Genomic DNA, 12,637 nt, shown 5'->3' on the forward strand with positions numbered 1-12,637 from the left:
GCATGATATAGTAGGGCAAACTCTGCATAGTTTCCTTAAGTGGAAATCTTGCCCAACAAATCTGCTGGAATTCTTTGAGGTAATAACAGTCAAGATAGACAAAGGAGAGTCAGCAGATGTTGTTAACTTGGAATTTCAGAAGGCCTTTGACAAGGTGCTACATAAGAGACTGCTTAACAAGTTAAGATCCTATTGCAATAAAGATACTAGCATGGTTAGAAGATTGGACAACTGGCACGAGGGAGAGAGTCGGAATAAGAGGGACCTATTCTCGTCGGCTACTGATGACAAGTGGCGCTCCCCTATTGGGACTGCTCCTTTTCACGTTCATTGTCAATGATTTGGATAATGGAATTGATGGCTTTTTGGCCAGGTATGCAGACAATACAAAGATAGCTGAAGAGCAGGTAGTATTGAGGATGCAGGGAGTCTGCAGAATGACTGGGACAGATTTGGAGATTGGGCAAAGTAGCAGATGGAATATAATACAGGGAAGTGTATGGTCATGCACTTTGGTAGAAGAAATAAAGGCACAAGCTCTTTTCTAAGCAGGGAGAAAATCCAAAAATCAGAGGTGTATAGGGACTTGGGAGTCCTTATGCTAGTGGTCGCCAACCCATCGATCGTCATCGACTAGTCAATCTTTGAGACTTTCCCAGTAGATCCCGAAAAAAAAAAGAAAGATAAATACACAAATACTGTTGAGATATTGTTTCTGGGTTGCAAGGTTTTAGTTCCGTTCTTTCTGCCCAGTGCGCGTGCGCGTAGCTCCCCCGCCACGTGCTGGTCCCCAACCACCGGGCCGCGAGGAAACACTATGAGTCAGCTGCATCTTTCCTCATTCCCTGTCACGCCCACTGTTGAACTTGAACCCAAGCGAGACCATTACCCAAGTGCGTCAGCGATCACTTGTTGGCCTCGGGTAACTGGCCACATTGTGCAGTCGGCGAGAAGTGCTGATGCTACCAACCCGGAACGCGGACAGATGGGCGCTACCTCTAAACCTATTTAACACACTGAATGTTCGTGAGCAACCCGGTGCTAAAATATTCGCAGACGACCTAATTCGGACTGAGGGTTTTGTAAGTAGCAGAGCAGCTACCTCGCTGCGATTTACTGAAACAAACTTTTGTCAGCCGATAGATCCTATAAGAGGGGCGGGCAGGCGCCCTGTCGCACTCCTTGATCAGTCGGTCGCTCTCTCTGGACTGCGACCGCTGCGGCCCCGGCACGGGAACAGACGCACCTGGCCAAGGCGGTGGGCGGGCGAGAGGCTGGAGTTCAGACCGGAGGCTGTCTAATGAGGCAATGAAGCCCTCAGAACTGCTTCAGTACCCTGAGTCCAAGCACCCTGCACTTAAAGACAAACCCACTGAGTATTTTTCCAGCATTAAAAATGTGAGCAAGTGGGACAGCAGGTAAGTGCTGAGAGCCACGTAAAGTAAATTGCAGAATAGACTGGACATAAGGAACCTGCTTCGAGTATCGCTGTATTCCGGTCGTGTTTAACACCACCCCCCACACCCCCCCCCCCCCCACCGGTCCACAGTGCAAAAAAATGATGGTGACCCCTGGTGTTTATACATTATTTCTACTTCCGGGTTGTGGGGTTTTACTTCAGGTCTTTTCTGCCCCGGTGCGCATGCGCATAACTAATCGATTTAGAGTCGATCTTGCCTTTCACTAAGGCCAAGGTAGGGGATCTTGGGCTTCAAAAGGTTGGTGACCACTACCTTATGCAATATTCCCTAAAGGTTAGCTTGCAGGTTGAGTCAGTTGTAAGGAAAGCAAATTTAATGTTAGCTTTCACTTCGAGAGAACTAGCATACAAGCACAAGGATGTGATGCTGAGGTTTTACAAGGCATTGTTCAGACCACACTTGGAGTATAGTAAGCAGTTTTGGGCCACATATCTAAGAAAAGATGTGCTGGCATTGTAGAGGGTCTAGAGAAAACTCACAAGAATTATTCCAGGAATGAAAGGGTTAATGTCTGAGGAGTATTTGATGGGTCTGGAGCTGTATTCACTGGAGCTTAGAATAATGAGGAGGGAAATCTCACCGAAACCCATCAAATATTGGAAGGCCCAGATAGAGTGGATGTGGAGAGGATGTACAAAGTTCAAATGATAACAAAACTACAAATACAAAAAAAAATAAAATACCAATAAATATCAAGAACACAAGATGACGAGTCCTTGAAAGTGAGTTTATAGTTTGTGGGAGCATTACAACAATGTGGCAACTGAATTTGAGTGAAGCTATTCCCTGTGGTTCAAGAGTCTGATAGTTGAGGGGTAATAACTGTTCCTTAACTAGGTATTGTGAATCCTGAGACTCCTGTACCTTCTTCCCAATGGCAGCAGTGAGAAGCAAGCAGGACTTGGAAGGTGGGGGCCCCTGATGATGGATGCTGCTTTCCTGTGACAACTTTTTGTGTAAGTGTGCTCAGTGGTGGGGAAGGCTTTACCTGTGATGGACTGGGCCGTATTCACTACTTTTTCTAGGATTTTCTGTTGAAAGGCATTGGTGTTTCCATACAAGGCTGTGATGCAACCTGTCAATATACTCTCCACCACACATCTAAAGTTCATCAAAGAATAAGCTTCAGTTTATCTTTTGTAACAGTAAAGGGTAATGAAGACAAATTGCCTTTCATTGTCTCAGTGCATTGGGTTAAAGACCATTTGTATGAGTGCTCTCAACTTACCAGTCTGTGGGGAATGTTCAGAGTCCAAAGCTTCCTACCATTTTAGATAAAGGACAAGCATGCAGTCCCTTTCTGAAATTAGCTGATTTTAACAAGAAAGAAATATGCCACAGGCTCATCACCCAAATCTGGGGCAGAGGCAATAAGCCTGATAAACACAGATGTTCAAAACTTAAAGAGAAAAGGCTGATAACTTAGTTCAGAAATCTTCTGCCTATTTGGTGGAAAACTGGAACTTCTACGGCTTCTGCTCGAAGGTGTAATATCTGCTACACTGCATTCACGGATAGATTAACATGTTTACAAATACTCTAAATAGATTTTCACTGATAGACACCCTGCAATGATAATTCAAACTCTCTGCCTATGCCAAGTCAAAACCAGTACTGATTATCATCTTCTAGTAAATTCAGTGTGCTATAACAGAACACAGTTCTACCTCAACATTCAGAATTCAATAGAGTCTTCTGTTGTAACATTAGCATTAATAGCACATATGCACCAGGTAGTATAACTGTGAATGCACCTATTAAAATTATGAGATGACTTTCAGTACACTGCTGTATCAGCTACTGGGATTGCTTGGGAACTAAGTTCTTTCAATAAAGAACATTTTATTGATAGCTCTACCTTTGTTATTTGTACCAAATAGCTTACAGACATGACACACTCATCCTCAGGGCTTCCACAAAGAAACAAGCACCGAGGGAGGCAGAGGGGCACAGTGGGACATCAGGCCCCTTGAAATGGCATACTGAACACTCTAAGCTCAGGGACTTCCTGGACCAGTGAATATGGAGGTGGTGGGATGGAAGTTCCTGGGTTTATGCATCAATATCACACCAATAAAAACATAAACCAACTTTTCACCTCTAAAAATCAAGGTATCTTGGGTACCTGCATATCTGCACTATGTACAGATCTGAGCTCTATTAATTTTGCCCCAGGCTGTGGACCATATTTGAATTTTACTTTCATTTGTTAAAAACCAGTGAGAAAAAAATCTTACAATGCTTTGATGCAATTTATTAAAAGGTCTTCAGAAAATTGGGACCGACTATTCTTCCTCTTGCTTTAAAGTGCAATTTTTTTTTAAAGAAATTGGCTTTACTTGTCACAGATACATTAAACATACACTGAAATTTGTTGGTTTGCATCAAGTTCAATTAGCAAGGATTGTGCTGGACAGCCCACAAGTGTTGCCATGCTTCCGATGCCAACAACTTATTAACCCTAACCCGGACATCTTAGGAATGTGGGAGGAAACTGGGGCAACAGGAGGAAATCCATGCAATCATGGAGGTACCCAACAGTGGAGGGATCAAACCCCAAGCATACAGCCGGTGTTGTAAAGTGTTACCCGAAACACTACACTACCGTGCTACCCTGTTTTGTACATGTTCTATGAAAAATATCAAAACTTCCACTTGGAATAATACCATGGGAAGTTCAACCTATAATTACTGAACATTACAATGAAATGCGAATCCACCCCTATAGAAATGGTATATTTGTAATAAATGAACCTTAAGTAGAAAGACTATTCTAGTAGTTTACACTCATTAGAAATAGAGTGATTTCCACTTTGTACTAACAATCGCCATGTAAATATTAGAGTTACCTGCAAGATATAGCGCAACTGTTGTTTTGTCAATTCAGATACCCCTTTTGGTATCAAATCTTCAACATTTTCATTGCTACCCTGGAAAACAAACACATTCTCTTCAGGGCTTGGGATAATTTTAAAAGGCAGATACATTTGTGTATATCATAAATATCATCACAGAATTATTTGAAAGATCCACGGCAAACCATTTTTAGAAACATTGAAAACCTACAGCACAATATAGGCATTTTGGCCCACAAAGCTGTGCCGAACATGTCCTTACCTTAGAAATCACCTAGTGTTACTTATAGCCCTCTATTTTTCTGAGCTCCACGTACCTGTCCAGGAGTCTCTTAAAAGACCCTATCGCATATATGTAAAACTCAAGGCCCGCGGGCCAAATCCGGCCCGCGGTGGAATTACCTTTGGCCCGCGAGATAATATCTAATTACTATTAAAGCTGGCCCCAGTAATCGAAGCGCCTATGGCGTATGATATGGCTAATGCTGAGTTTATTCAGGTACCAGGTTTTCAGGGTTTTTAGTGTTTATTCGGCAGTCTTCTTCATAAGAAACGGAATTTGTAAAGTGAAACACTTTGTAGTTATAGCAGAGACTGAGACACATGAGAGCAGGCTGAAAAAACGGAGGCAACGAAAGCTGCGTTCGCACGCGTCCGACTGATCCTGCCCGCATGAAGCTGCATTTTGCTCAATCCGGCCCGTGACCTAAAATGAGTTTGACACCCCTGCCCTATCGTATCTGCCTCCACCACCATCACCAGCAGCCCATTTCATGCACTCACCACTCTCTGCATAAACAACTGACCCCTGACATCTCCTCTGTACCTATTTCCAAGCACCTTAAAACTGTGCCCTCTCATGTTAGCCATTTCAGCCATGGGAAAAAGCCTCTGACTATTCACACGATCAATGCCTCTCAACATCTTATAGACCTCTATCAGGTAACCTCTCATTCCCCATCACTGCAAGGAAAAAATGCCAAGTTCACTCAACCTATTCTCATTAGGCATGCTCTCCAATCCAGGAAACATCCTTGTAAATCTCCTCTGCACCCTTTCTATGGTTTCCACAATCTTTCTGTAGTGAGGTGTAGAACTAAGCACAGTACTCCAAGTGGGGTCTGACCAGAATCCTATATAGCTGCAACATTACCTCTCAGCTCCCAAACTCAAACCTTCAATTGATGAAGGCATCATATGCTTTCTTAACCACTGAGTCAACCTGCGCAGCTGCTTTGAGCGTCCTGTGGACTCGGACCCTAAGATCCCTCTGATCCTCCATACTGCCAGGAGTCTTATCATTAATACTATTTTCTGTTATCATATCTGACATACCAAAATGAATCACCTCACACTTATCTGGGTTGAGCTCCATCTGCCACTTCTCAGATCAGTTTTGCATCCTATCAATGTCCTGCTGTAACCTCTGATAGCCCTCCACACTATCCACAACACCTCAAACCTTTGTGTCATCAGCAAGCTTACTAACCCATCCCTCCTCTTCCTCATCCAGGTCATTTATATGAACTATGAAGAGCAGGGGTCCCAGAACAGATCCCTGAGGCACACCATTGGTGACCAACCTCCATGCAGAATATGACGCATCTACAACCACACTTTGCCTTCTATGGGCAAGCCAGTTCTGGATCCACAAAGCAATGTCCCCTTGGATCCCATGCCTCCTTAATTTCTTAATAAGCCTTGCATGGGGTACCTTGTCAAATGCCATGCTGAAATCCATATACACTATATCTACTACTCTACTTTCATCAGTACTTAGTCACATCCTCAAAAAAATCAAATCAGGCTCGTAAGGCATGGCCTTCCTTTCACAAAGCCATGCTGACTATTCCTAATCATATTATGCCTCTCTAAATGTTCATAAATACTGCCTCTCAGGATCTTCTCCATCAACTTGTCAACCACTGAAGTAAGACTCACTGGTCTATAATTTCCTGGGCTATCCCTACTCCCTTTCTTGAATAAGGGAGCAACATCCGCAACCCTCCAATCCTCTGGAACCTCCCCTTTTCCCACCGATGATGCAAAGATCATCACCAGAGGCTGAGCAATTTCCTCTCTCACCTTCCACAGTAGCTTGGGATACATCTTGTCAGGTCCCGATGACTTATTCAACTTGATGCTTTCCAAAAGCTCCAGCGCATCCTTTCTTACTATTTACATGCTCAAGCTTTTCAGTCCACTCTAAGCGATCTCTGCAATCCCCAAAATGCTTTTCCGTAGTGAATACTTAAGGAAAGTATTCATTAAGTACCTCTGCTATCTCCTCCAGTTCCAAACACACTTTTCCACTGTCACACATGATTGGTCCTATTCTCTCACGTCTTATCCTCTTGCTTTTCACATAGTTCTAGAATGCCTTGGGGTTTTCCTTAACCCTGTCGGCCAAGGCATTCTCATGGCCCCTTCTGGCTCTCCTAATTTCTTTCTTAAACTCTTTCCTGATAGCCTTATAATCTTCTAGATCTCTATCATTACCTCGTTTTTTGAACGTTAGGTTCATAGGCTCTTCTTTTCTTCTTGACTAAATTTACAACAGCCTTTGTACACCAGTTCCTGGACCCTACCATCCTTTCCTTGTCTCATTGGAATGTAGCTGTGCAAAACTCCACGCAAATATCCCCCAAATATTTGCCACATTTCTTCCGTACATTTCCCTGAGAACATCTGTTCCCAATATATGCTTCCAAGCTCTTACCTGATAGTCTCATATTTCCCCTTACTCCGATTAAACACATTCCTAACTTGTCTATTCCTATCCTTCTCCAATGCTATGCTAAAGGAGATTGAATTATGATCACTGTCTCCAAAATGCTCTCCCACTGAGAGATCTGACATTTGACCAGGTTCAATTCCCAGCACCAGATCAAGTACAGCCTCTCCTCTTGTAGGCTTATCTACATATTGTGTCAAGAAACCTTCCTGAACACACCTAACAAACTCCACCCCATCTAAACCCCTTGCTCTAGGGACATGCCAATCGATATTTGGGAAATTAAAATCTCCCACCACAACAACCCTGTTATTATTTCACCTTTTCAGAATCTGTCTCCCTATCCGCTCCTCGATGTCCCTGTTACTACTGGGTGATTTATAAAAAACACCCAGTAGAATTATTGATCCCTTCCTGTTCCTAACTTCCACCCACAGAAACTGCGTAGACAACCCCCTGTGACTTCCTCCTTTTCTGCAGCTTGACACTATCTCTGATCAGCACTGCCATGCTCCCACCTCTTTTGCCCCCCTCCCTATCCTTTCTGAAACATCTAAAGCCTGGCACTCGAAGTAACCATTCCTGCCCCTGAGCCATCCAAGTCTCCGTAATGGCCACATTTTTGGTGCAGGCCAATTAAAGCTAATGTTAACAAAGAGTGATATTGCAAAAAGAATAAGAAAACATAAATAGACACACCAGCATGCCTGTAAACCACCCTCCTTTCTCCTCCACTACATCTCTCTTTCCCTCTCCAACCCAAGCTAAGTTGCCGTCCATTTTGTACCAACATTAGCCACAATTTATGCACTGAGAATCAGAAGCAGAATCAGGTTTATTATCACTGACATGTCATGAAATTTGTTGTTTTGTGGTAGTACAATACAATTCTAAAAGTTACTACGAATTACAAGAAGAAATATTAAACAAATGAACAGTGCAAAACTGGCAAAATAGTGAGGTACAGTCACATATCATTCAGAAATCTGATGGCAGAGGGGAAGAAGCTGTTCCTAAAATATAGCGTGAATATCTTCAGGCTCCTGTACAGTGAGGGTCCTTAATGATGGTGCCACTTTCTTGAGGCAACCTGTTTTGAAATGTCCTTGATGGTGGGAAGGTTAATGTCCATAATGGAATTGGCTGACTCTACAATCTTCTGCAGCTTTTCTCAATGCTGTGCATCTCAGAATTTCTCAGTTGTGTTATCAGCCAACATATAGATGGCATAAGAGGAGGCATTCATCAATCCAAAAGGAGAGGCAAAGAGACTTCACAAACCATTGATGCTGTTTCTAATGTGACACCATAATTTGTTGTGCGTCTCTTTATTCAATGTTAATACTCAGTCTTATCTCTCTTCATGGATCATTAATCTTTGTCATCAGATCTTTGCTCTGAATAAAATATATTAAGTTTTTACTGAATCCAGCTTATATTTATACTTACAATTTTTATCTTCTAGTTTATAAATTATAACTATTGATTTATTACTGATGCCAGTTATTGACAATTACAATATTTTGATCATGTGTAAGTGGTTAGGAAAGTCAATGCATATTAATTTTTAAGAATAATCACATTATGCCATGCTTATAGATTATGAAGAAGCTGTGGTACTTACATTAAGGTCAATATTCATTTCCAACATGCTCTGTCTGCCAAAAAATAGAATTATAAAATTATTTTAAAATGGTAATATTTACTTAATGTATTCGTTGCATGTACACAGGAACAGTTATTGGCAACTACTATTAGGTCTTCATTAATTAACTCATTTCAGTGTGCATAACTGCATGGTTTTGAAGTCAAGTTTATTAAACCAATAATGAACAGTCAAGCCCATCAATCATCAGTAGGGCTTGACAGACTACACAAATGGTTAACCACACTGAGGGCTAAACAAAGGTCATTCGTTGAGTAAATATGCTTTGAATGACTGAGAGTACGTTTTAGCATGAGTGTACCAACAGGAGTCGTCTGTACCCAGTTTACACACTGTTTCATCAATTACACAGGACACTGACGTAAGACAAGGACATACTCAGAGATAAAGTAACATTACTCCATGGCAACACTGGGTATACATAGGCAAAGTGGAGAACTGAATGCATTCGAAAATGATTCCAATGATACACTATTTCACGTGGAAAATTTGCACTTGGAAAATGATGGCATGGGAAAGTAGCACAGAAGAGGGGATGAAACTCAGAGCAGGCTACCCATGATTATACTGAATGGCCACGTAGACAGCAACTGCTATTTTCCCAAGTTTGTGTAACCCTCCGGTTCAGCGAGCAGCTCACTCTAGGAGGAGACAGCCTCTGGCCTAGCCAAACTTGAGAAATCTTGTTTGGGTGGATGCAGTGTGATGTGTTCCCCCATTACAAATCAGTACCACAAAATAACAAACAGTACACAATATGCAATTAAATGACTGAGCTTTATAATTCTTAATTTGACGACAGGGTTAGTAGAGAAACAAAAAAGACAAAGGGCCCATTCTCATGAAGCAGTCTAATGTGCAACGCTGGAGCTCATGATTTTCCCCCCGAGCATCGACTCCCGACCCCATTCCAAGTCCACTCCGCCCTGCAGATTATGACTTCCCCATTCTGGCATCTTCTCTCACAGTCTTCCGTCAAATAAAAACCCGTGAAGCCTTCTCTTGGGCCCACAAAAAAGAAAAACACGCCTCTCATTGGATGGCGCACATTCCAAAGCCCCTGTTATCTTTCGTCATAACCCAAACACTGCTGGTACAGAGAAACCATTACATTAGCAGTGAAACATTACAGAGGATTACATTTGTATTTAAAGAATACTGTTAAGTATTCAATTTTTAGTGTGAGCTTTTTCCAATACTACACCTTTCTTTTCTTTATTTAATTTAGAACTTTTGTCTTTTTATGTAAAAGAGCTTCTGCTTGGTGGCGGGTGCCAATGCTTTTATTTGCTGGTGGGGGGAGGGGGGATTGTTACTTGCTGTCGCTTACACACGGGAAGAGGGGAGCTGGGCGGTCTTTGGGGGTCTAACCTTTAACTGTCGCTCATTCTTTGGGGCACTCCTCTGTTTTTGTGGATGGATGTGAAGAAAAAGCATTTCAGGATGTTTATCGTATACATTTCTTCAACATTAAATGGACCTTTGAAACTTCTCACCAGAGCTTATCAAGCCACAAAATGTCGGAGAAAACCAGCAGGTTAGGCATCAACCATGGAGAGGAAAAGTCTCCAGTTGAGATCCTTCATCAGGACTGGAAACTAAGAGGAAAGAAGCTCGAAAAAGGTGGTGAAGAGAGGGGAAGGAGCACACATTAGGTGATGAGTGAAGCAAGGTGCGAGGGAATATCCCCAAAATTTCTCACAATTATCTAGCTCTGATCATTTGCAGATCCTTAAGTGTTTTATTTTAAAGAGATTGCCGATGTTAAATTCCATCAATGAAATTGTGCTATTATTCTTAACTTATTTTGATACTAGACTTAGTCTTCCGTTAATTTAAACAGATAAATTTCAGATTTGTCTTTGTGAAGATCACTATTAATGATATGCTGCTCCTTAGCAAATGGATTCAATTAAAAATAACTGATGATTAGAACTTTCACTACTGACAAACTACACCTGCAGTCTCATTAGCCACAGGAGGCCATTCTGAGAGCTATGACCTTTAGAATTCAGCTATCTGAGGGCGTTGTGGTATTGTTGAACCACCCCTAGCGGTGGATACTTAAGTGCTTAATTTAGAGAAGGTTCCCAACCTGTGGCTCCATGGACCTTTGCTTAATAGTATTAGTCCATGGCATAAAATGTTTGGGAACCCCTGATTTAGAGCATATGCTCTGCTTTTTGCAATTTCTGATAGCTTCCTGCAAGTGGGGTTCATTAGAGATAGTCAGTAAAATTTGCCCTTGCCTAGGTTAATATCCTCTCAAACTTCATAGTATCCAGGTCAATCTTGATGATTCCAGACATCAATACCTCTCAACTGTTCACTGCTTTGCTACCATCTCTGTAGGACTGACTTACTGGTTGAACAGGACACACCCAAAGAAATTAATGGAAATCTCTCCATGATTCCAAGAAGACAGTTGTGAGTGATTGTTGCAGTCATAGGACTGCTTTCCCAAGTTAGATACCTCCCCAACTGTCCATGAGAAAAACGAAGGGTTGACTGAGTGGGGTTACATCTCTACATTGCCCAGATCTTAGATCCGCCCTATTTAGTCACACTTTGATTTCATCTACAATGCCTACAAAAAGTATTCAACACCCCCCCCAGAAATTTTTGTTTTATTGTTTTACAACATTGAAAAAAAGTGGATTTAATTTGGCTTTTTTGACACTGATCAACAGAGTAGACCCTTTCCTGTCAAGATGAAAACAAGTTTCTACAAATCGGTCTAAATTTATTACAATTATTAAACACAAAATAATTGATTGCATAATTACTCAACCCCTTCAAGTCAGTGTTTAGTAGATGCACCTTTGGCAACAATTGCAGCCTTGAGTCTGTGTGGCTAGTTCCCTATCAGCTTTGCACATCTGGACACTGCAATTTTTCCTCATTCTTCTTTACAAAACTGCTCAAGCTCTGTGAGATTGCATGGAGATCATGAGCAAACAGCCCTTTTCAAGTCCAGCTGCAAATTCTCAAATGAATTGAGATCTGGACTCTGACTTGGCCACTCCAGAACATTAACTTTGATGTTTTTAAGCCATTCCTGTGTCGCTTTGGCTTTACGCTTGGGGCCATTGTCTTGCCGGGGAAAAAATCTCCCAAGTCACAGTTCTCTTGCAGACTGCATCAGGTTTTCCTCCAGGATTTCTCTGTATTTTGCTGCATTCATTTTACCCTCTACCTTCACAAGCCTTCCAGGGCCTGCTGCAGTGAAGCATCCCCAAAGCATGATGCAGCCACCACCATGATTCATGGTAGGGATGGTATGTTCTTCATGATGTGTGTGTTTGGCTATGCCAAAAATAGCATTTAGTCTGATGGTAAAAAAAGCTCAAGTTTGGTTTTGCTAGACCATAGAACCCTCCTCATGCTGACTTCAGAGTCTCTCATATACCTTCTGGCAAACTCTAGCCAAGTTTTCATGTGAGTGTTTTTTTCCTCAACAGTGGCTTTCTCTTTGCCACTCTCCTAACAAGTTGCAACTGGTGAAGCACCCAGGTAACAGTTGTTGTGTGCGCAGTCTCTCCCACCTCAGCCACCAAAGCTTGCAACTCCTCCAGAGTTGTCATAGGTCTCTTGGTGGCCTCCCTCACTAGTCCCCTTCTTGCATGGTCACTCAATTTTTGAGGACGGCCTACACTAGCAGATTTACAGCTGTGCCATAGTCTTTTCATTTCTTGATGATGACTTACATGTACTCCCTGGGGTGTTCAGTGACTTGGAAATTTTCTTGTATCCATCTCCTGACTTGTGCTTTTCAACAACCTTTTGTGGTGTTGCTTGGAGTGCTCTTTTGGCTTCATGGTGTAGTTTTTGTGAGGATATTGACTCACCAATAGTTGGACCTTCCAGATACAGGTGTATTTTTACTATAATCAATAGGAAC

At 42.1% G+C, this 12,637-nt stretch overlaps 1 protein-coding gene across 1 annotated transcript in view; it reads right to left on the bottom strand.

Annotated features, from left to right (window-relative positions):
• The window catches only part of pof1b (POF1B actin binding protein), a 121,517-nt gene that overhangs the window by 27,746 nt on the left and 81,134 nt on the right, over positions 1 to 12,637 (bottom strand). Inside the window, exons 7-8 of the mRNA XM_073058384.1 lie at positions 8,695 to 8,728; positions 4,331 to 4,411 (exon numbers count right to left, since the gene is read on the bottom strand). Of these exons, the coding sequence (XP_072914485.1) occupies positions 4,331 to 4,411; positions 8,695 to 8,728 (115 nt within the window). The remainder of the gene's footprint in view (positions 1 to 4,330; positions 4,412 to 8,694; positions 8,729 to 12,637) is intronic.

This window comes from Hemitrygon akajei, chromosome 10, assembly GCF_048418815.1.
Source record: "Hemitrygon akajei chromosome 10, sHemAka1.3, whole genome shotgun sequence".
Classification (NCBI taxonomy): Eukaryota; Metazoa; Chordata; class Chondrichthyes; order Myliobatiformes; family Dasyatidae; genus Hemitrygon; species Hemitrygon akajei.